This window comes from Macaca nemestrina, chromosome 12 (genome assembly GCF_043159975.1).
Source record: "Macaca nemestrina isolate mMacNem1 chromosome 12, mMacNem.hap1, whole genome shotgun sequence".
Taxonomy (NCBI): domain Eukaryota; kingdom Metazoa; phylum Chordata; class Mammalia; order Primates; family Cercopithecidae; genus Macaca; species Macaca nemestrina.
Window position 1 is genome coordinate 111901891 of NC_092136.1, and position 24676 is coordinate 111926566.

At 41.9% G+C, this 24676-nt stretch overlaps 1 protein-coding gene across 7 annotated transcripts in view; it reads left to right on the forward strand.

Moving 5' to 3' along the window:
- LOC105493620 (DIX domain containing 1) overlaps positions 1-24676 on the forward strand; it is a 101135-nt gene that overhangs the window by 71442 nt on the left and 5017 nt on the right. For all 7 annotated transcript variants that reach the window (XM_071075950.1, XM_071075952.1, XM_071075953.1 and 4 more), the window contains 2 exons: positions 23173-23278; positions 24266-24374. In XM_071075950.1, the coding sequence (XP_070932051.1) occupies positions 23173-23278; positions 24266-24374 (215 nt within the window). The remainder of the gene's footprint in view (positions 1-23172; positions 23279-24265; positions 24375-24676) is intronic.

Below are 24676 nucleotides of genomic sequence, written 5' to 3' on the forward strand. Positions count from 1 at the left end.
TATGCTGGGAATGAAACAATTTTTTTTTTTTAGCGGCGGGGGATGGAGTTTCGCTCTTGTTGCCCAGGCTGGAGTGCAGTGGCGCGATCTCTGTTCACTGCAACCTCTGCCTCCCGGGTTCAAGTGATTCTCCTGCCTCAGGCTCCCCAGTAGCTGGGATTATAGACGTGCACCACCACGCCTGGCTAATTTTTGTATTTTTAGTAGAGATGGGGTTTCGCCATGTTGGCAATGAATTATTTTATTACCAGAATTACTTCCAGTTTCCTTTTCTAGCAGTGTTACAAAATAGTCGTTTCTATTGTTTGGAGAGGATTTTTTTTATTATTGTATTCATTGATTTCTTCAGATTAGTGTAAACTGCCAATATAAATAGGTGTACTTAGAAATTTCTTTTTTAAGTATAATAAACTCCCCCCTAGAAAAATTACTTTGCGCATATATAGTATTTAAAATATTACAAATAAATCTACAGCTGCTTGAAAACTAAGTTGTTAATCTAATGCTTCCAGTGATATCTGTATTCACAAACAAGCTGAAATGTCTCTTATCTGAAAATACAAAAACTTGTGTAACTCTGGCCAGCTCTCTAGCTACTGACTTATTTCTCTTATTCCTCTACATCAAAATTCTTAAAAGAATGGTCTATACGTGCTCTCTTTTCTTCCTCACTTCCTGTTCACTACTGAACCCACTACAGTCTTTTATCTGTTACTCTGCTTAGTGTTCTTCTGGCTGGGTCACTGTTGACTTTTTTGTTGCCTAATCAAGTGGTTACTTTTTAAACCTTATCTTTCATTGTCTTTTCAAAAGCATTGACTATTCTCTAAAAGTCTCCTGGAAACTTTCTTCTTCTTCAGTTTCAGTGTCATTCAGATATTTATCTAACATATTTACTGAGCATCCATTATTCACCATCAACGTTAGATGCTGGAGATATAGAGATGAACAAGTTCGATTTGCCACTGGCAGGTAGTGAAGTCAATACTGAGTTTTCCTTCTAGTCCTTCCTGAATCTCATTTTATTCTGCTCTAATTCTTGAATGTTGACGTGTCCTGAGATTCCATCCAATTGAAGCCTAAACCTAAGGCTTTTCATATTGTCTTCGGCATCAAGTGATCTCTTCCACTCCCTGGCTTTAACTACACTTGTGTGCCGATTATTTTTATGTTTTATCTCAAATCTCAGTTCTTTTCTGAGCTTCAGTACTATTTTTTATTTTTTTTTATTCATTTTGAGACAGAGTCTTGTTCTGTTGCCCAGGCTGGAGTGCAGTGGTATGATCTCAACTCACTGCAAGCTCTGCCTCCCGGGTTCAAGCGATTCTCCTGCCTCAGCCTCCCGAGTGTCTGGGATTACAGGCGCGTGCCACGACACCCGGCTAATTTTTTGTATTTTAGTAGGGACAGGGTTTCACTGTGTTGCCCAGGCTGGTCTTGAACTCCTGAGCTCAGGCAATCCACCCGCCCCGGCCTCCCAAAGTGCTGGGATTACAGGCATGAGCCACTGCGCCCAGCCTAGTACTATATTTTTAAATGTAAACTAGATCTCTCTCTGTGTAGGTCCCAAGGCACTGTAAAGTCATGTCCAAAACTGGACACAAAATAATAGAGAGGGAAAAATACAGAATATACAATCAAACAGATCTAGGGTACAGTTTTGGCTCTGCCATTCAGCACAGTGTGTGACCATGGGCAAAATGTTAATGTCACTGAATCTTAGTTTCCTTTTTTATGGAACCAAAGTAATATTGAAGAATTTGAGCATGAAATGAAATGAAATGAAATCATCTAGTGTACTGTGGAGCATATGAGAGATGCAAGGCAAATGCTTCTCATTCCCCTCTGGCTGTGCCCTTTCTCTTTCCTTTTCAACATAATTAAATTTCCTGAAAGAGTAATGTACTTTCTGAACCCAATTCCTTTCTTGCCGTTTACTCTTAAGGGAAAACAATAATTATTTCAGATTTAAAGTAAAATAATAGATTAGTGAAATCAAATTGAGAGTTCATATAAAAACTCATATAACCACAGAATGTTCTTTTCAACCAATAGTGCTTGGGACAACTGGATATTTCCATGAAAAGGGACCCCCTACTTCACACCATATACAAAAGTTAACTCAGACTATAGATCAATGACTTCAATATAAGAGCTTAAAGCTATAAAGTTCTTAGAAGAAAACATAGAGGAAAATATTCGTGACCTTGGATTTGGCAGTGGATTCTTAGATAGGACATCAAAAGCATGAGCAACAAAAGAAAAAAGATAAAATTGGCCTGGGCACAGTGCCTTATGCCTGTAATCCCAGCACTTTGGGAGGCCGAGGTGGGTATATCACCTGAGATTGGGAGTTTGAGACCAGCCTGGCCAACATGGTGAAACCCCATCTCTGCTAAAAATACAAAAATTAGGTGGGTGTGGTAGTGGGCACCTGTAATCCCAGCTACTCGGGAGGCTGAGGCAAGAGAATCACTTGAACCTGGGAGGCAGAGGTTGCAGCTAGCTGAGATTGCACCACTGCACTCCAGCCTGGGCTACAGAGGGAGACTTTGTCTCAAAAATAATAATAATAAAATAAATAAATAGAAAAAAGATAAAACTGGACTTCATCAAAATTAAAAACTTTTTTGTATAAAAGAACTCTATCGAGAAAGTAAGCAGACAACCTACAGAATAGGAGAAAATATTTGCAAATCATATTGTCTGATAAGGATCTAGGATCCAGAATATATAAAAAACTCTTCCAACTCAACAGCAAAAGGACAAACAACCGAAGAGAAAACGGGCAAAATACTTGAATAGACATTTCTCCAAAGAAGATAAAGAAATGGCCGGCCAGGTGCGGTGGCTCACACCTGTAATTTCAGCACTTCGGGAGGCTGAGGTGGGCAGATCATGAGGTCAGGAGATAGAGACCACCCTGGCCAATGTGGTGAAACCTCATCTCTACTAAAGATACAAAAATTTGCCGGGCACGGTGGCTCAAGCCTGTAATCCCAGCACTTTGGGAGGCTGAGACGGGCGGATCACAAGGTCAGGAGATCGAGACCATCCTGGCTAACACGGTGAAACCCCATCTCTACTAAAAAATACAAAAAGCTAGCCGGGCGAGGTGGCGGGCGCCTGTAGTCCCAGCTACTCGGAAGGCTGAGGCAGGAGAATGGCGTGAACCCGGGAGGCGGAGCTTGCAGTGAGCTGAGATCCGGCCACTGCACTCCAGCCCGGGTGACAGAGCGAGACTCCGTCTCAAAAAAAAAAAAAAAAAAAAAAAAGATACAAAAATTAGCTGGGTGTGGTGGTGCGCGCCTGTAGTCCCAGCTACTCGGGGGGTGAGGCAGGAGAATTGCTTGAACCTGGGAGGTTGATGTTGCAGTGAGCTGAGATTGTGCCACTGCACTCCAGCATGGCACCAGAGCGAGATACTGTCTAAAAAAAAAAACAAAACAAAAAAAACCAAAAACAAATGGCCAATAAACCCATGAAAAGATGCCCAAAATCATTAGTCATTAGGGGAATGCAAATCAAAACCACAGTGAGACACCACCTTACACCTACTAAATGGTGCCAAAAATGGAGAATAATAAGTGTTGGTGAGAATGTGGAGAAGTTGGAGCTGTCCTACATTGCTCTGGGGATGTAAATGGTGCAGCTGCTATGGAAGACAGTTTGGCACTTCCTTAAAAAGTTAAACATGGAGTTACCATATGACCCAAAAGAACTGAAAATAGGAGTTCAAAAAAACATGTACGTCTATGTGCCTAGCAGTCATATTCACAATATTCAAAAAGTAGAAACACCTCAGATGTCCATCAACTGATGAATGGATAGACCAATTCTAATATATGCATACAGTGGAGTATTATTCACCTATAAAGAGGAATGAAGCACTGATTCATGCTACAACGTGAATGAACCTGGAAAACATTATGCGAAGTGGAAGATGCCAGACACAAAAGGGCACATATTGTGTAAGTTCATTTATATAAAATGTCCAGAAAAGGCAAATCCATAGAGACAGAAAGTAGAGTAGGTTAGCCAGATTCCAGGGTCAGGAGTGAGGGAGGAATAGCCAATAACCACTCAGTGCATACAGATTTTCTTTTGGGATGATGACAGTGTTCTGGAACTGGATAATGGTGGTTGTTTGCACATCATTTTAAATGTACTAAATGCCATTGAATTGCACACCTTAAAAAGGTTAAAATGGTGAATTTTACTACAATATTTAAAAAGTGAGATTTTGTAAAAAATAGCAGTTCTGCCTTCTACCTAGGATGTAGAAAGCCAGAAAGAGCCTTGCTTCTACTGAAACAAGAAAAAGTTGGAGAATCTGAAAAATCGTAACTTTCTTGAACCCATCAGAGAGATGAAATCATAGTGTAATCAACTAACCTGTAAAAGAAACAGGTGCCTACAGGGAGAAATAGGATGAAAGTACTGGCTCACTTGTGGTAGAGCCTGGGAGGAAGATGGGGCCACTATACAACAGATAAGAATTCAGCTGAGATTTTTTTTTTTTGAGACGGAGTCTTGCTCTTGTTGCCCAGGCTGGAGTGCAATGACACAATCTTGGCTCACTGCAACCTCTGCCTCCCAGGTTCAAGCGATTCTCCTGCCTCAGCCTCCCAAGTAGCTGGGATTACAGGTACCCACCACTACACCTGGCTAATTTTTGTATTTTTGGTATAGATGAGTTTTCACCATGTTGGCCAGACTGGTCTTGAACTCCTGACATCAGGTGATCTGCCCGCTTCGGCCTCCCAAAGTGTTGGGATTACAGGGGTGAGCCACTGCACCCGGCCTGAGATTTTTAATTATTTGCTAAAGGCTGAGAAGACAGTATAGGAACCTTGGGAGCCACAGACACAAGAGGAATTTGCACCCACTTGCAGATACTTTTTCATGACTACCAGGTGCTTATGAAAAGATTGGTTGTGACAGTGAAATATCATCTCACTCCAGTTAAAATGCCTTTTATCAAAAAGACATTTGACACAGCGGGCATGTGAAAAAAAAAAGGATGCTAGCAAGGATGCAGAGAAAGGGGAATGAATATTATACACCATTGGTGGGCATGTAAATGAGTACAGTTACAATAGAAAACAGTGGACATTCCTCAAAAAAAAAATACAAATAGAGCTACCATATGAGCCAGCAATTCCACTGCTGGGTATATATCCAAAAGAAAGGAAATCAGTATATCAAAGAAGTATCTGTGTTCCCATGTTTATTGCAGCACTATTTCCAATAGCCAAGGCCGGTCACAGTGGCTCGTGCCTGTAATCCCAGCACTCTGGGAGGCTGAGGCAGGAAGATAGCTTGAGCTCAGGAATTTGAGATCAGCCTGGGCAACATAGCAAGACCTTGTCTCTACTAAAAATAAAATTAGCTGGGCATGGTGGCACATGCTTGTAGTCCCGGCTACTCAGGAGGCTGCAGTGGAAGGACAGCTTTAGCCTGGGAGATAAAAGCTGTGGTGAGCTATGGTTTGTGCCACTGCACTCCAGAGTGAGATCCTGTCTCAAAAACAAAACAAAACACCAAATAAACAAAAACACAATAGCCAAGATATAGAATTCATCGAAGTGACCATCAACAGATGAGTGGATAAAGAAAAAAAAAATGTGTGTGTGTGTGTGTGTGTGTGTGTATATATATATATATATATGCAAAGGAATATTATTATTCTGCTATAACAAAGCATAAAATCCTTTCTTTTGCAGCAACATGGATGCAGGTAGATCTTATTATGTGAAGTGAAATAAGCCAGGCACAGAAAGACAAATACCACATGTTCTCTACTAGTATGTGGGAGCTAAAAAAAAAAATGTATCTCATGGAGATAGAGAGTAGATTGGTGGTAACCAGAACCTGGGAAGGCTTGGGGAGGGTGACAGAGAGGTTGGTTAATGGATACAAAAATACAGTTAGATAAAAGGAGTGAGATCTAGTGTTTGATAGGAAAGTAGGGTGACTATACCTATAATTTATTGTATAGTTTGAAATAGCTAGGCTGGGCGTGGTGGCTCATGCCTGTAATCCCAGCACTTTGGGAGGCTGAGGCAGGTGAAACCTTATCTCTACTAAAAATACAAAAATTAGCAGGTGTGGTGGCAAGCACCTGTAATCCCAGCCACTTGAGACACAAGAATCGTTTGAACCCAGGAAGCAGAGGTTGCAGTGAGCTGAGATCGCACCACTGCACTCCAGCCTGGGCGACAGAGTGAGACTGTCTCAAAAAGGAAAAATAGGCCGGGCGCGGTGGCTCATGCCTGTAATCCCAGCACTTTGGGAGGCCGAGGCGGGCGGATCACAAGGTCAGGAGATCGAGACCACGGTGAAACCCCGTCTCTACTAAAAATACAAAAAATTAGCCGGGCGCGGTGGCGGGCGCCTGTAGTCCCAGCTACTCAGGAGGCTGAGGCAGGAGAATGGCGTAAACCCAGGAGGCGGAGCTTGCAGTGAGCCGAGATCGCGCCACTGCACTCCAGCCTGGGCGACAGAGCGAGACTCCGTCTCAAAAAAAAAAAAAAAAAAAAAAAAAAAAAGGAAAAATAAAAAAATAAAAGAGCTAGAAGAATTGGGATGTTTTAATATAAAGAAAAGATAAATGTAGGCCAGGTGCGGTGGCTCACACCTGTAATCCCAGCACGTTGGGAGGCCGAGGCAGGTGGATCACCTGAGGTTGGGAGTTCGAGACCAGCCTGACCAACATGGAGAAACCCTGTCTCTACTAAAAATACAAAAATTAGCCAGGTGTGGTGGCACATGCCTGTAATCCAGCTACTCAGGAGGCTGAGGCAGGAGAATCACTCAAACCCAGGAGGTTGAGGTTGTGGTGAGCCGAGATTGCGCCATTGCACTCCAGCCTGGGCAACAAGAGTGAAACTCTGTCTCAAAAAAAAAGGAGAAAAGATAAATGTTTGAGGTGATAGATATCCCAGTTACTCTGACTTGATCATTGCACATTGTATGCACGTATCAAAATAACACGAGCCAGGCATGGTGGGCTTTCGCCTGTAACCTCAGCTACTTGGGAGGCTGATGTGGGAGTATTATTTGTGTCCAGGGATTTGAGACCAGCCTGGGCAACATAACAAAACCCCATCTTAAAAATATATATATATGCCGGGCGCGGTGGCTCACACCTGTAATCCCAGCACTTTGGGAGGCCGAGGCGGGCGGATCACAAGTTCAGGAGATCAAGACCATCCTGGCTAACACGGTGAAACCCCGTCTCTACTAAAAATACAAAAAAATTAGCCAGGCGTGGTGGCGGGCGCCTGCAGTCCCAGCTACCTGGGAGGCTGAGGCAGGAGAATGGCGTTAACCCCGGAGGTGGAGCTAGCAGTGAGCTGAGATCGGGCCACTGCACTCCAGCCTGGGTGACAGAGCGAGACTCCGTCTCAAAAAAAAAACAAAAATCCCCCACATATATATGTATATAATCTAAAAATACGTATAACTAATATGTATCAATTTAAAAATTAATAAAATATGCTTTTGGTTAAAAAAAGGTTGGTCATGGGGCTAGAGTCTAAAAAAACCCTCCCTCCCTCCTTCATGGAGCAAGGGGGCAGCTGCCACTGCAGGAAAGGCATGAAGCCACATGTGGACCATTCTTGCTTATGGAGCAAAGCCTTGAGCCACTGTGGAAGGGAAGCAAATCCTGTTGACCCCTCCGTCCCTGCTGTAGGCAAAGGTGAAGACCCATTACACCTAGTGGCGATGGAAAGGAAAAGGAACACTACCTTGGCAGAGGGGCAGGAAACTATCTTGGACTCAGATTATAAGAGGTCGCCTGCCACTGAGGAAGGGACAGGATCACTGAGAAAACCCCACTTAAAAACTGGGGCTGCATGAGGACAACAGAGAAGCACTGCTCATCTCCCACCACCACAGGGGCAAGCACTGTTTAATTAGCAGCAGTGGACTGCTTCTGAGGCAGGAAACAGCATACAGAGGCTGACCCAGGCACAGGCACATGAGGAAAGCCTACAGCTGAGGGAGGGGAAGGAACATCGAGGAACAACTCTCCAACAACCAGCTGTCCCTAAACCTAACTCTAGAAGACTTGGAAAATGGTGGTGCACTGAAGGTAACCTTAACAAAAATCTCAATCCCAGCTCAGCTTCTGACCAAATTAACTCAACTGTCCCCACTAATGGCCTGGAAGAACAAACAGTGTGCCCATTTCTAAACAGATATTTTTACCTCTGTCTCTCCTGTCTTAACATATGTCTGGCATTCAGTAAGAAATTATGAGGCACCCACAAGAGCAAGAGAAAAACGAAGCCACTGTGAAGAGCAAAAGCAGTCAACAGAACCAAACTCAAATGTGACAAGGATGTCGAAACCAGCAGACAAGGAATTTAAAGTAACTATGATTCATATGTTAAAGGCTGTAGTGAAAATGTTGATAACATGCACATACAGGTGAGGAAGACTCAACCAGCTACTGTTTATAGGAAACCCACTATAAATATAATGATATAAATGGATTTAAAAGTAAAAAGATGGATAAAGCTATACCATGGAAACACTAATCAAAAGGAAGTGTGGTTATATTAGTATCTGATAAAGTATACTTGAGAACAAGGAATATTTCCAGGTATAAAAATGATACCTAATGATAAAAAGGTCAATTCACCAAGAAGACATAATAATCCTAAATGTGTGTATACCCAATGACAGCTTTGAAATACATGAAGCAGGCCAGGCACTGTGGCTCATTGTAATCCCATGCATTTTGGGAGGCTGAGGCAGGAGGATCACTTGTGCCCAGAAGTTTGAGACAAGTCTGGGCAACATGGTGAGACTCTGACTCTACAAAAAAAAAAGTTTTTTTAATTAGCCAGGTGTGGTGGCGTATGCCTGAAGTCCTAGCTACTTGGGAGGCTGAGGCAGGAGGATCACTTGAGTCTGGGAGTTGGAGGCTGCACTCCAGCTTGGGCAACTGGGTGACAGAATGAGACACTGTCCTCCCTCCTCTCCCCCTCAAAAAATACATGAAACAAAAACTGAAAGGAGAAATAAATCAACCTAGTTACAATTGGAGGCTTTAATATTTCTTTTGCGTAATCAGTAAAAGTACTGTACAGAACATCAATAAGAAGATAGAAAACCTGGGCCGGGCGCGGTGGCTCATGACGTAATCCCAGCACTTTGGGAGGCCAGGGCGGGCAGATTACTTGAGGTCAGGAGTTCGAGACCAGCCTGGCCATCATGGTGAAACCCCTATCTCTTGGAGGCTTTAATATTTCTTTTGCAGTAATCAGTAGAAGTAGTGTACAGAACATCAATAAGAATATGGAAAACCTGGGCCGGGCACGGTAGCTCACGACTGTAATCCTAGCACTTTGGGTGGCTAAGGTGGGCAGATTACTTTAGGTCAGGAGTTTGAGACCAGCCTGGCCAACATGGTGAAACCTCTGTCTCTATTAAAAATATAAAAATTAGCCGGGCATGGTGGCAAGTGCCTGTAACCCCAGCTACTTGGGAGGTTGAGGCAGGAGAATCACTCGAACCTGGGAGGCAGAGGTTGCAGTGAGCCAAGATTGTGCCACTGCACTCCAGCCTGGGTGTCAGGGCAAGACTCCGTCTCAAAAACAAACAAACAAACAAAACAAAAAACAAAAACCACCTGGACAGCACTACCAACCAACTCTTTCTAACTGACATTTAGAGAATACTCCAAATGTTTCAAGTGCATTTGAAACATTTACCAAGATAGGCCACATTCTGGCCATAAAACAAAACAAATTTTTTAGAATTGAATTTATGCAGTGTTGTTTATGGAATTAATCCAGACAGAGGTCAACAGAAAAATATCTGGAAAAATCCCCAAATATTTGGAAATTGAAAAACATATTTCTAAGTATCCTTTGGGTCAAAGAGGAATTCATAAAGGAAATTACAAAATATTTTGAATTGAGTAGAAAATGAAAACACAATAAAAATTTGTGAGATGTGACAAAAACAGTGCTTAGAAGGAAATTCATAGCATTAAGTACTCTTTATACATGAGAAGAGTTTTCAATGAATGAACTCAATAATTTAAGCTACCTTAAGAAACATGATAAAGAAAAGCAAACTAAATTCAAAGCAAGCAAAAAGAAGGGATAAATATGAGACTGGAAATAAAATACACTGAAACTAGAAAATAGGGAAAAAAATCAACCCAAAATTTGGTTATTTGGAAAGTTTAATAAAGTTGATAAATCTATAGACAAACTGACCAAGATAAAAAGAAGATAGAAGATACCAATATTAGAAGTGAAACAGGCAGGGCACAGTGGTTCACGCTTGTAATCCCAGCACTTGGGAGGCCGAGGTGGGTGGATCACTTGAGGTGAGGAGTTCGAGACCAGCCTGGCCAACATGTCGAAACCCCATCTCTACTAAAAATACAAACACCAGCCATGCATGGTGGCAGGTGCCTGTAATCTCAGCTACTCGGGAGGCTGAGGCAGGAGAATCACTTGAACCCAGGAAACGAGGAGTCAGAAGTTGCAGTGAGCCAAGATTACACCACTGTACTCTAGCCTGGGCAACAGAGTGAGACTGTCTCAAAAAAAAAAAAAAAAAAAAAAAGAATTGAAAGAGGCAACATTACTATAGATGTTGTAAACATTAAAAGCACAATAAAGGAGTATTAGAAAAAACTTTTTATTCATAAATTTAACAATTTGAAAAAATGGATAAATTCCTTAAAAGATACAAACTACCAAAACTTAAAATAGATAACCTAGTTTTATAGTTATTAAAGAAATTTAATTTTTAGTTTAAAATCCTCCATTGAAGAAAACTCCAGGACCAGATGGGTGCACTTCAGGAATAAATAATACTAATTCTACGTAAATCCTTCTAGAAAGTAGAAGAGGATGGAACACTTCCCAGTACATTTTATTTTACCCTGACATGAAAACCAGTATCTCTAATGAACACAGATGCAAGGAAAAGAAAGAAAAGGCATAGAGATTGGAAAGGAAGGCACAAAACAGCCTCTGTTTATAGATAACATGATTGTCTATATAGAAAATCCCAAAGAAACTATAATAAAGTTACTGTGTCTAAGAAGTAACTTTAGCATGGCCTGTGTTGTAGATGACATGATTGTCTAAGAAGAAAATCCCAAAGAATCTATAATAAAGCTATTATATCTAAGAAGGGAGTTTAGCAAAGTCACAGGACACAAGGTCAACTAAAAAAAAAACTACTTGTATATACTAGCAATGAATATTTGGAAATGGAAAAAATTGTAAAAGAATCACTTATAGTAACACCAAAAATTCCCCCATGAGGGCTGGGTGTGGTGGCTCAAGCCTGTAATCCCAGCACTTTGGGAGGTCAAGGTGGGAGGATCACTTGAGGCCAGGTGTTCAAAACCAACCTCGCCAACATAGCAAGACCCCATCTCTTAGAAAAAGAAAAACCTGGGACGGGTTCCAAGATAGCCAAATAGGAACAGCTCCGGTCTGCAGCTCCCAGCGGGATCGACGCAGAAGACAAGTGATTTCTGCATTTCCAACTGAGGTACCTGGTTCATCTCATTGGACAGTGGGTGCAGTCCATGGAGGGCGAGCCAAAGCAGGGCGGGACATCACCTCACCCAGGAAGTGCAAGGCGTTGGGAGATTTCCCTTTCCTAGCCAAAGGAATCCCTGACAGACTGTACCTGGGAAAAATGGGACACTCCTCCCCCAGATACTGTACATTTCCATTTCCTGGTCTTAGCAAACGCAGACCAAGAGATACTGTCCAGTGCCTGGCTTGGGGGGTCCCACACACATGAAGGCTTGCTCACTGCTAGCACAGCAATCTGAGATCACACTGTGAGGCAACAACCTGGCAGTGGGAGGGGCGTCCGCCATTGCTGAGGCTTGAGTAGGTAAACAAAGCTGCCTGGAAGCTCGAACTAGGCGGAGCCCACCACAGCTCAGCCAGGCCTGCTGCCTCTGTAGACCCCACCATTGGGGGCAGGGCATAGCTGAACAAAAGACAGCAGAAACTTCTGCAGACTTAAACGTCCCTGTCTGACAGCTCCAAAGAGAGCAGTGGTTCTATCAGCACGGTGTTTGAGCTCTGAGAACGGACAGACTCCTCAAGTGGGTCCCTGACCCCCATGTAGCCTAACTGGGAGATACCTCCCAGTAGAGGACGACTTACACCTCATACAGGCAAGTGCCCCTCTGGGACAAGGCTTACAGAGGAAAGATCAGGCAGCAATATTTGCTGTTCTGCAATATTTGGAGTTCTGCAGCCTCCACTGGTGATACCCAGGCAAACAGGGTCTGGAATGGACCTCCAGCAAACTCCAACAGACCTGCAGCTGAGGGACCTGACTGTTGGAAGGAAAACTAATGAACAGAAGGGAATAGCATCAACATCAACAAAAAGGACATCCACACCAAAACCCCATCTGTAGGTCACCAACATCAAAGACCAAAGGTAGATAAAACCACAAAGACGGGGAGAAACCAGAGCAGAAAAGCTGAAAATTCTAAAAACCAGAGCACCTCTTCTCCTCTAAAGGATCACAGCTCCTTGCCCGCAACAGAACAAAGTTGGACGGAGAATGACTTTGACGAGTTGACAGAAGTAGGCTTCAGAAGGTTGGTAATAACAAACTTCTCCGAGCTAAAGGAGGATGTTCAAACCCATCGCAAGGAAGCTAAAAACCTTAAAAGAAGATGAGTGGCTAACTAGAATAAACGGTGTAGGGAAGACCTTAAATGACCTGATGGAACTGAAAACCATGGCACAAGAACTTCGTGACACATGCACAAGCTTCAATAGCCAATGCGATCAAGTGGAAGAAAGGGTATTGGGGATTGAAGATCAAATTAATGAAATAAAGTGAGAAGAGAAGTTTAGAGAAAGAAGAGTAAAAAGAAACAAACAAAGCCTCCAAGAAATATGGGACTATGTGAAAAGACCAAATCTACGTTTGATTGGTGTACCTGAAAGTGACGGGGAGAATGGAACCAAGTTGGAAAACACTCTTCAGGATATTATCCAGGAGAATTTCCCCAACCTAGCAAGGCAGGCCAACATTCAAATTCAGGAAATACAGAGAACACCACAAAGATACTCTTCAAGAAGAGCAACCCAAGACACATAATTGTCAGATTCACCAAGGTGGAAATGGAGGAAAAAATGTTAAGGGCAGCCAGAGAGAAAGGTCAGGTTACCCACAACGGGAAACAGACTAACAGCAGATCTCTCGGCAGAAACTCTACAAGCCAGAAGAGAGTGGGAGCCAATATTTAACATTCTTTTTTTTTTTTTTTTTTTTTTTTTGAGATGGAGTCTGGCTCTGTCTTCCGGGCTGGAGTGCAGTGGCCGGATCTCAGCTCACTGCAAGCTCCGCCTCCCGGGTTTACGCCATTCTCCTGCCTCAGCCTCCCGAGTAGCTGGGACTACAGGCGCCCGCCACCTCGCCCGGCTAGTTTTTTGTATTTTTTAGTAGAGACGGGGTTTCACCGTGTTAGCCAGGATGGTCTCGATCTCCTGACCTCGTGATCCGCCCGTCTCGGCCTCCCAAAGTGCTGGGATTACAGGCTTGAGCCACCGCGCCCGGCCCAATATTCAACATTCTTAAAAAAATTTTCAACCCAGAATTTCATATCCAGCCAAACTAAGCTTCATAAGTGAAGGAGAAATAAAATCCTTTATGGACAAGCAAATGCTAAGAGATTTTGTCACCACCAGAACTGCCTCATAAGAGCTCCTGAGGGAAGCACTAAACATAGAAAAGAACAACCGGTACCAGCCACTGCAAAAACATGCCAAATTGTCAAGACCATTGATGCTATGAAGAAACTGCATCAATTAATGGGCAAAATAACCAGCTAACATCATGATGACAGGATCAAATTCACACATAACAATGTTAACCTTAAATGTAAATGGGCTAAATGCCCCAATTAAAAGTGATAGACTGGCAAATTGGATAGAGTCAAACCCATCAGTGTGCTGTACTTAGGAGACCCATCTCACGTGCAGAGACACACATAGGCTCAAAATAAAGGGATGGAACAAGATTTACCAAGGAAATGCAAAGAAAAAAAAAAGGGGGGGGGGCGGCTGAAATCCTAGTCTCTGATAAAACAGACTTTAAACCAACAAAGATCAAAAGACACAAGGCCATTACATAATAGTAAAGGGATCAATTCAACAAGAAGAGCTAACTATCCTAAATATATATGCACCCAATACAGGAGCACCAATATTCACAAAGCAAGTCCTTAGAGACTTACAAAGAGACTTAGACTCCCATACAATAATAATGGGAGACTTTAACACCACACTGTCAACATTAGACAGATCAATGAGACAGAAGGTTAACAAGGATATCCAGGACTTGAACTCAGCTCTGCACCAAACAGACCTAATACACATCTACAGAACTCTCCACCCCAAATCAACAGAATATACATTCTTCTTAGCACCACATCACACTTATTCTAAAATTGACCACATAGTTGGAAGTAAAGCACTCCTCAGCAAATGTAAAAAACAGAAATCACAACAAACTGTCTCTCAGACCACAGTGCAATCAAATTAGAACTCAGGATTAAGAAACTCACTCAAAAGCGCACAACTACATGGAAACTGAACACCCTGCTCCTCAATGACTACTGGGTACATAACGAAATGAAGGCAGAAATAAAGATATTCTTTGAAACCAATGAGAACAAAGACACAACATACCAGAATATCTGAGACACATTTAAAGCAGTGTGTAGAGGAAAATTTATAGCACTAAATGCCCACAAGAGAAAGCAGGAAAGATATAAAATTGACACCTTAACATCACAATTAAAAGAACTAGAAAAGCAAGAGCAAAGAAATTCAAACGCTAACAGAAGGCAAGAAATAACTAAGATCAGAGCAGAACTGAAGGAGATGGAGACACAAAAAAGACTTCAAAAAATCAATGAATCCAGGAGTTGTTTTTTGAAAGGATCAACAAAACTGATAGACGGCTAGCAAGACTAATAAAGAAGAAAAGAGAGAGGCATCAAATCGATGCAATAAAAAATGACAAAGGGGATATCACCACCGATCCCACAGAAATACAAACTACCATCAGAGAATACTATAAACACCTCCACCAAATAAACTAGAAAATCTAGAAGAAATGGACAAATTCCTGGACACATACACCCTCCCAAGACTAAACCAGGAAGAAGTTGAATCTCTGAATAGGCCAATAACTGGCTCTGAAATTGAAGTAATAATTAATAGCCTACCAACTAAAAGATGTCCAGGACCAGATGGATTTACAGCTGAATTCTACCAAAGGTACCAAGAGGAGCTGGTAGCATTCCTTCTGAAACTATTCCAATCAACAGAAAAGGAGGGACTCCTCCCTAACTCATTTTATGAAGCCAACATCATCCTGATACCAAAACCTGGCAGAGGCACAACAAAAAAAGAGAATTTTAGGCCAATATCCCGATGAACATCAATGTGAAAATCTTCAATAAAATACTGGCAAACCGAATCCAGCAGCACATCAAAAAGCTTATCCACCATGATCAAGTCGGCTTCATCCCTGGGATGCAAGGCTGGTTCAACATACTCAAATCAGTAAATGTAATGCATCACATAAACAGAACCAAAGACAAAAACCACATGATTATCTCAATAGATGCAGAAAAGGCCTTCAACAGAATTCAACAGCCCTTCATGTTAAAATCTCTCAATAAACTAGGTATTGATGGAATGTATCTCAAAATAATAACTAGTTTTACAAACCCACAGCCAATATCATATTGAATGGGCAAAAACTGGAATCATTTCCTTTGATAACTGGCACAAGACAGGGATGCCCTCTCTCACCACTCCTTTTCAACAGTATTGGAAGTTCTGGCCAGGGCAATCAGGCAAGAGAAAGAAATAAAGGGTATTCAATTTGGAAAAGAAGAAGTCAAATTGTCTATGTTTGCAGATGACATGATAGTATATTTAGAAAACCCCATCATCTCAGCCCAGAATCTCCAGAATCTCCGCAAAGTCTCAGAATACAAAGTCAATGTGCAAAAATCACAAGCATTCCTATACACCAATAACAAACAGCCAAATCATGAGTGGACTCCCATTCACAATTGCTACAAAGAGAATAAAATACCTAGGAATCCAACTTACGAGGGATGTGAAGGACCTCTTCATGGGGAACTACAAACCCCACTGCTCAAGGAAATAAAAGAGGACACAAACAAATGGAAGAACATTCCATGCTCATGGATAGGAAAAATAAATATCATGAAAATGGCCACACTGCCCAAGGTAATTTATAGATTCAATGCCATTCCCATCAAGCTACCAATGTCTTTCTTCACAGAATTGGAAAAAACTACTTTAAAGTTCATATGAAACCAAAAAGAGCCTGCATTGCCAAGGCAATCCTAAGCAAAGGAACAAAGCTGCAGGCATCACGCTACCTGACTTCAAACTATACTACAAGGCTACAGTAACCAAAACAGCATGGTACTGGTACTAAAATAGCTATATAGACCAATGAATCAGAACAGAGGCCTCAAATAACACCACACATCTACAACCATCTGATCTTTGACAAACCTGACAAAAACAAGAAATGGGGAAAGGATTCCCTATTTAATAAATGGTGCTTGGAAAACTGGCTAGTCATATGTAGAAAGCTGAAACTGGATCCCTTCCTTACACCTTATCCAAAAATTAATTCAAGATGCATTAAAGACTTAAATGTTAGACCTAAACCATAAAAACCCTAGAAGAAAACCTAGGCAATACTATTCAGGACATAGGCATGGGCAAGGACTTCATGACTAAAACCCCAAAAGCAATGGCAACAAAAGCCAAAATAGACAAATGAGATCTAATTAAACGGAAGAGCTTCTGCACAGCAAAAGAAACTACCATCAGAGTGAACAGGCAACCTGCAGAATGGGAGAAAATTTTTGCAATCTGCCCATCTGACAAAAGGCTAATACCCAGAATCTACAAAGAACTTAAACAAATTTACAAGAAAAAAGCAACCCCATCAGAGTGGGCAAAGGATATGAATAGACACTTCTCAAAAGAAGACATTTCTGCAGTCAACAAACATATGAAAAAAAGCTCATCATCCCTGGTCATCAGAGAAATGCAAATCAAAACCACAACGAGATACTATCTCACACCAGTTAGAATGGCGATCATTAAAAAGTCAGGAGACCACAGATGCTGGAGAGGATGTGGAGAAATAGGAATGCTTTTACACTGTTGGTGGAAGTGTAAATTAGTTCAACCATTGTGGAAGACAGTGTGGCGATTCCTCAAGGATCTAGACTAGAAATACCATTTGACCCAGCAATCCCATTACTGGATATATACCCAAAGGATTATAAATCATGCTACTATAAAGACACATACACACACATGTTTATTGCAGCACTATTCACAATTGCAAAGACTTGGAACCAACCCAAATGTCCATCAGTGATAGACTGGATTAAGAAAATGTGGCACATATACACAATGGAATACTTCACAGCCATAAAAAAGGATGAGTTCATGTCCTTTGCAGGGACATGGATGAAACTGGAAACCATCATTATCAGCAAACTATCACAAGGACTGAAAACCAAACACTGCATGTCCTCACTCATAGGTGGGAATTTGAACAATGAGAATACTTGGACTCAGGGCAGGGAACATCACACACTGGGGCCTGTCATGGGGTGGGGAATTCAGGGAGGGATAGCATTAGGAGAAATACCTAATGTAAATGACGAGTTGATGGGTGCAGCAAACCAACATGGCACGTGTATACCTGTGTAACAAACCTGCACGTTGTGCACATGCACCCTAGAACTTAAAGTATAATAAAAAAGAAAAAAGAAAAAGAAAAACCCTCATGAAAATCTTAGGTATAAACTTCATAAAATATGTGCAATGACTATACTGAGAACTATAAAACAAGGATGAAATAAAGATTTAAATAAACAGAGAGGTATACTATGTTTATGGATTGGAGTACTCAACATTGTTAAGATGGCCTGTTCTTCCCCAAATGATCTATAGCTTCAAAGCAGTTCCAATGAAAATCCTACCAGGCTTTTGTAGATAAAAACAAGCCGGCCGGGCGCGGTGGCTCAAGCCTGTAATCCCAGCACTTTGGGAGGCCGAGACGGGCGGATCACGAGGTCAGGAGATCGAGACCATCCTGGCTAACACGGTGAAACCCCGTCTCTACTAAAAAATACAAAAAACTAGCCGGGCGAGGTGGCGGGCGCCTGTAGTCCCAGCTACTCGGGAGGCTGAGGCAGGAGAATGGCGTAAACCCGGGAGGCGGAGCTTGCAGTGATCTGAGATCCGGCCACTGCACTCCAGCCTGGACGACAGAGCGAGACTCCGTCTCAAAAAGAAAAAAAAAAAAAAAACAAGCCAATTCTAAAATTTATAGGAAAGAATAAGGGGACTAGAATTAACTGCCCTCCCAACCCAAATGGTGAAAAAAGATGAACAATGCAGTTGGTGGACCATACTGTCTGATATCAAAACTAACTGTAAAGTTAGGGTAATCAAGACAGTGTAGTATTGGTGAATTGGTAGATAAATAGATGAGTGGAACAGCATAGAGTTAAAAATAGACACACATTTACCAGTTGATTTTCTACAATAGTGCAAAGACAATTCAATGGTAAAGGGATAGGCTTTTCTTAAAGATCTATTTTTTTTAAGCCAGTTTGACCTATACCTCATACCATATGCAAAAATCAACTCTAAATGGATAATAAATGTAAACTTATAAGCTATAACTATTAATCACCTGTTTTGTGGTACTTTTCAAAATCATGTATTAAATTTGTAGACACACACAAGGATATGTTTCTCAGCCATTTATCGTCTAGTTTTTTTGTACATGTTTTTTATAGTAATGCCATAATACTGTAATAACTATCATTTTGTCATATGGCTTTATGTTGGGTGAGACAAGTTCTCCCTCATTACTCTTATTTTGCTTTTTTACTTGAAAAGTCTATGCAGTCCAACTCATTCTTATTAGTCATCTGAATCAACTTTTCACTAGTCTCATCAATGATATATTTACCAAATGAGTCTTTGCCTATTAGACCCCTGTGTAGCATTTGACATCATGATTACTCTTTCTTTGAAATTCTTCCCAAATGTGTACATAACATTTGTATTAGTCAGCTTGGGCTGCCATTGCAAAATACCTTAAACTCTCTTAAACAACATAAATTAATTTTCTTACAGTTCTGGAGGCTAGAAGTACAAGATCAGGTTGCCAGCATGGCCAGGTTTTGGTGAGGGCTCCCTGCCTGGCTTGTAGAAGGCCACCTTCTCTCTGTGTCCTCACGTGGGGGAGAGAAAGCTTTGGTATCTCTTATAAGGACACTAGTTCTGTTGGATCAGGGCTCCACCCGTAGGACCTCATGTAATCTTAATTACCTCCTTAAAGGCCCTATCTCCAATACAGTCAAATAGCAGATAAGGGCTTCAACATATGAATTTGGTGGTGGGACACAATTCAGTCCATGGCAATATTATTTTCATATTTATTTTATTGTATTGTAACTGTTTTGCTATCTCACTCCACTAGACTTTTGAGCTCCTTAAGGGTGGGGATTATATCTAATTTATTTGTGTATCTCTAATACTTGATACATAATAAGGCACCCAGTAAACATTTAAAATGAATAATGAGGCCGGGCGCGGTGGCTCAAGCCTGTAATCCCAGCACTTTGGGAGGCCGAGACGGGTGGATCACGAGGTCAGGAGATCGAGACCATCCTGGCTAACACGGTGAAACCCTATCTCTACTAAAAAATACAAAAAACTAGCCGGGTGAGGTGGCGGGTACCTGTAGTCCCAGCTACTCGGGAGGCTGAGGCAGGAGAATGGCGTGAACCCGGGAGGCGGAGCTTGCAGTGAGCCGAGATCCGGCCACTGCACTCCAGCCTGGGCGACAGAGCGAGACTCCGTCTCAAAAAAAATAAAAATAAAAAAAAATAAAATGAATAACGAGATGACATAATTCAGCTTGTGTTCCCGTCTTAGGTAATGGTATTACTATGTATCTGTCTTCCCAGGTTGTAAATCTCAGTCATTGTTTACTTTTCCCTTTTATACACCCTGTGTTCAACTATGTCCCTAGTACTAAGACTTTGACTTTCTAAAGGTCTTTCAAATCCATCCCTACTCCGGCTCCAGGGCTACATCTTTCCTATCATCATGTGTCAGATTGTTTTCATTGCCTCTTAACAGGATGTCTTAGTCAGTTGAGTGTTGCCATAAAGGAATACCTGAGGCTAGGTAACTTAGGAGGAAAAGAGGTTTGTTTGGCTCACAATTCTGCTGGCTGGAAGGTGGGCATCTGGTGAAAGCCTCAATCCTCTTCCACTCACGGCAGAAGGCAAATGGGAGTTGGCATGTGCTGAGATTACATGGCGAGAGGAAGCAAGAGAGTGGAGGGAGGTGCCAGGCTGTTTTTAACAAGCAGTTTTGTGGGAACTAATGGGTAAGTACTCATTCCTCCTCCCCAGGGAGGGCATTAATCTAGTCTTGAGGAATCTGCCTCCATGACCCAAACACTTGCCATTAGGCCCCACCTCCAACATTGGGGATCGACTTTCAACATGAGGTGTCGGGGGACAAACACCTAAACTACCGCACGGGATTTCTGGTTTCCAGTTTGGCCCATCCAATCCATACTTTGCCGTGAGATCAACTTTTCTAAAATGCCTGTCTAATCATATCACTACCTTTTAGTAACTTTCCATAGCTTAAGACTAACATCCTGAACTCTTACCCTGTCACAGTCTTTTGTGATCTGGCCTCTGCCTACTTAATTACCTCACAACTTCCCGATGTATTCATTATGCTCCAGCCTTAGTAATTCACCTACAGTTTTATAAATATATGATCCCATTTCATGCTTCTGCACCTGTCCTTCCCTCTTCTTGGAATACTCTTTTCAACTTCTGTATCTTATGATTTCTAAAAGGTGCTTTTAAAAAGGACTCTCCAACCATGGGCCCTTCCTGACCTGTTCCAGGAGAAATTAACCTGGTCATCTTCAGTCTTCCAATACAGCTTGTAGAAATCTGATTTTAGTGTATTGTAATTATTTGTAATTGTATTTATCATCCATACTAAATGATAAACTCTTGGAGGTTGGAGACCACATATAGTTGATTTTTATATTCTCAAATCGAACACACAGTAGGTACTCAATAAATGTTTGCTGAATGAATGAATTAAATATATAGCTTTAATGTTAAAAGTGAATATTTTATTTATTCAACAACCACTGTGTGCTGGGCACTGTGCTAGATGCTGGGGCAAAGGAGAATTACGGCATGTAGGTTACAATAATTGGCATTCTTTTTTTTTTGGAGACGGAGTTTCACTTTGTCACCAAGGCTTGAATGCAGTGGCTCGATCTCGGCTCACTGCAATCTCTGCCTCCCGGGTTCAAGCGATTCTCCTGCCTCAGCCTCCCAAGTAGCTGGAACTACAGGCGCACGCCACCACACCTGGCTAATTTTTTATATTTTAGTAGAGACGGGGTTTCACCGTGTTGCCCAGGCTGGTCTTGAACTCCTGAGCTCAGGCAGTCTGCCCACTTTGACCTCCCAAAGTGCTAGGATTACAGGCGTGAGCCACCGCGCCTGGCCAATTGGCATTCTTTGAAGAAAAACTCTGAAAACAGACTGAATGCCATTTCTGTACAGAGGTGAAGTTCCTTTGTCTTTTTCCCTTCTATTAATTCATCCTTCATACTCCTTATTTTAAACCCCCTCCCAGAACTACTGTTCTGTGGCTGCAAATCTGACTACCTAGAATAAGTTAAGAGGAAGATCAGTATAGGTGGAATAGCAGGAGATATTTTAGTAACAGTTTAGTTATTAGTTTTTGATAAAAGTTTCTGATTTGTCATTTCTCCTATGAAAGTCATAATTACAAGGACTCATACTTTTCCAAAAGTACCTTTTTAAAAGATAGAGACAGTCCAGGTGCAGTGGCCCATGCCCGTAATCCCAATAGTTTGGGAGGCCAAAGTGGGTGGATTACTTGAGGCAGGGAGTTCAAGACCAGTCTGGCCAACATGGCAAAACCTTGTCTCTACTAAAAATACAAAAATTAGCTGGGCATGGTGGCACACACCTGTTATCCCAGCTACTCGGGAGGCTGAGGCACAAGAATGACTTAAACCCGGGAGGTGGAGGTTGCAGCGAGCTGAGATTGTGCCACTGCACTCTAGCCTGGGCGATAGAGCGAGACTGTCTTTTTTTTTTTTTTGCTGGGGGGACGGAGTGTCGCTCTATCACCCAGGCTGGAGTGCAGTGTTGCCATCTCGGCTCACTGCAACCTCCACCTCCCGGGTTCAAGCAGTTCTCTGCCTCACCCTCCCAAGTAACTGGGATTACAGGCGTGCGCCACCACGCCCAGCTAACCTTTGTATTTTTAGTAGAGACGGGGTTTCACCATGTTGGCCAGGCTGTTCTTGAACTCCTGACCTCGTGATCCACCCGCGTCGGCCTCCCAAAGTGTTGGAAAATACAGGCGTGAGTCACTGCAACTGGCTATACCCTGTCTTTAAAAAAAAAAAAAAAAAAAGTGTATCAAGAAACCTGTGTTAAAGACTATGGCATCAACACTATAAATCTGAAGTTGCTAAGGTTCTGTACCTCTTAGACTGGGAGCATGAGCCCCCTGGGATCTGAGTTTCTAAGGTTGCTTTGCTTCTGTGGTTCTTGTTCCTATCGACTTTTCTTTCTATGAGCTACATGAGTATTCTCTACTACGAACCCCCAAAACCTAAATATTAGCAGAGTCTACAGCTTCTGCTGTGTGTCTGCCCTCCCTGGCTGAAATCTTGCCATGTTTCTCTGTCCTTTTTTGATCTTTAGCAATGACACCTGTTTTATCAGTTGCTGTTCCCCTACTATGAGTGAGGAATGATCAGTCCTCGTGATAGTGTCCATGTCTGAAGCAAGTCGTGCTCGTGGTCCTAGGCAATCATAGCATATGGACATGGTGTTTGGCAAGGGTGTGAGAGCTGTGGGCTGTGACCTCAGGCAGCTTTGTTCTCCCGGAACATTTTGAATAACTGCAGACGGGTGGTTTGGAGCAAATGAATGTTCTAACCAGAGTCTCTTTCTCATTGTAGAGTTGCCTCACTCACAGAGCTCTCCAACTGTCAGCAGCACCTGTACTAAAGTGCTCTATTTCACTGACCGGTCACTTACGCCCTTCATGGTCAATATACCAAAGAGGTGAGATTCTGGGATCATTATACTTCACTGTAAAGAAGGAAAGGAAGGCAGAACCTCATTAGTTACTGCCCATATGAGCAGCTGGAAGGTGTCTGAGAAGCAGTATAGTTAGATCTCACTATAGTGAGATGAGCCAGAGAGATAGAGATTCTAGTTTCAGCTTTGCCACTATTCAGTGGTATTATAAAAGACAAGTCATGATCTACTACTAGGTACAGGTACAACAATAGCACTTCCAATCCTGATAACTATGCAAATATTGCTCTGCATTTGGAAAAAAAATTTTTTTTTTTTTTAAGTGTTCAAAATAGCTCCTGCTGATACAATGGATTGCAGCCTGACACTCACTCCAGGACTATGACTAATTGATCTTTGTTACTATTCAATGACTGCAACTAATCCCTATTGAGAAATTATGTTGAAAACCTTCCAAAAAGTTAATGTGCTTCCTTTTAAGGGAAATAGTTTTGAAATAAAAATATTTAAACTCTGCAACCAACTATTGAGAGAGGTTATAGGATTTTCCTTACCTAGACAGTCTGCTTATTTGGTCTGGGTTAGATGCCAGCTTCCTAAAGATAGAGGGATAAAGATGGTGATACTTGATTTGATTCTACCATCCTAGAGAATTGGGATATTGTAGCAAAGAAGAAAATCAAGAGAACTTTGATATGTTTATGGTTATTCAACAAATTTGATTTCAGGGACTTTATGTCTTATTTCCAGAGAAAAGTGATTTGGCTCCTGAAGCAATAAGTCAATTTTAAATTCTCACATCACCCCATATTTAATACTGTTTTCATTCCCTAGTGATGACAGGTTCTCCAGCCTCTGCTGTTTTAGTCATCTGGGTTATCAGGGGCAGTGACCTAATCAGGGGCTATTTCTGCTTATTGACTTTGGCAGGGGGCTGGGTTTAAAGTTAACATCTTATCTTTCCAGCTATTGATCAACAGTCTATGTTAGTGCTGTCTCTTTGTGTTGCAGGTTGGAGGAGGTGACGCTAAAGGATTTTAAAGCAGCTATTGATCGGGAAGGGAATCACCGGTATCACTTCAAAGCACTGGATCCTGAGTTTGGCACTGTCAAAGAGGAGGTAAAGAATCTCTGGGGAGTCTGTATGGTATTGTTTCTTTCTGAACCCTGAAGCCTCCTGTTCAAGCACTGGTGTCCAGAAGTACATGAATTCCCTGACCACGTCGGAGGAATTTGCCAGAGCTTCAGACCATGGTCTGATTACCCTAGACAAGTGGTCATAGAATAGGCCAAGATGTTGATAGGTTCTTTAGTTGTAGGACTTCATCATTTGACTAAGAACTTGGATATAATTTTTATTTTAAATTATTTTGTTAGGGAAAATAAAGAACCTAAGACAATAAATAATTTTCCATCTGTAGC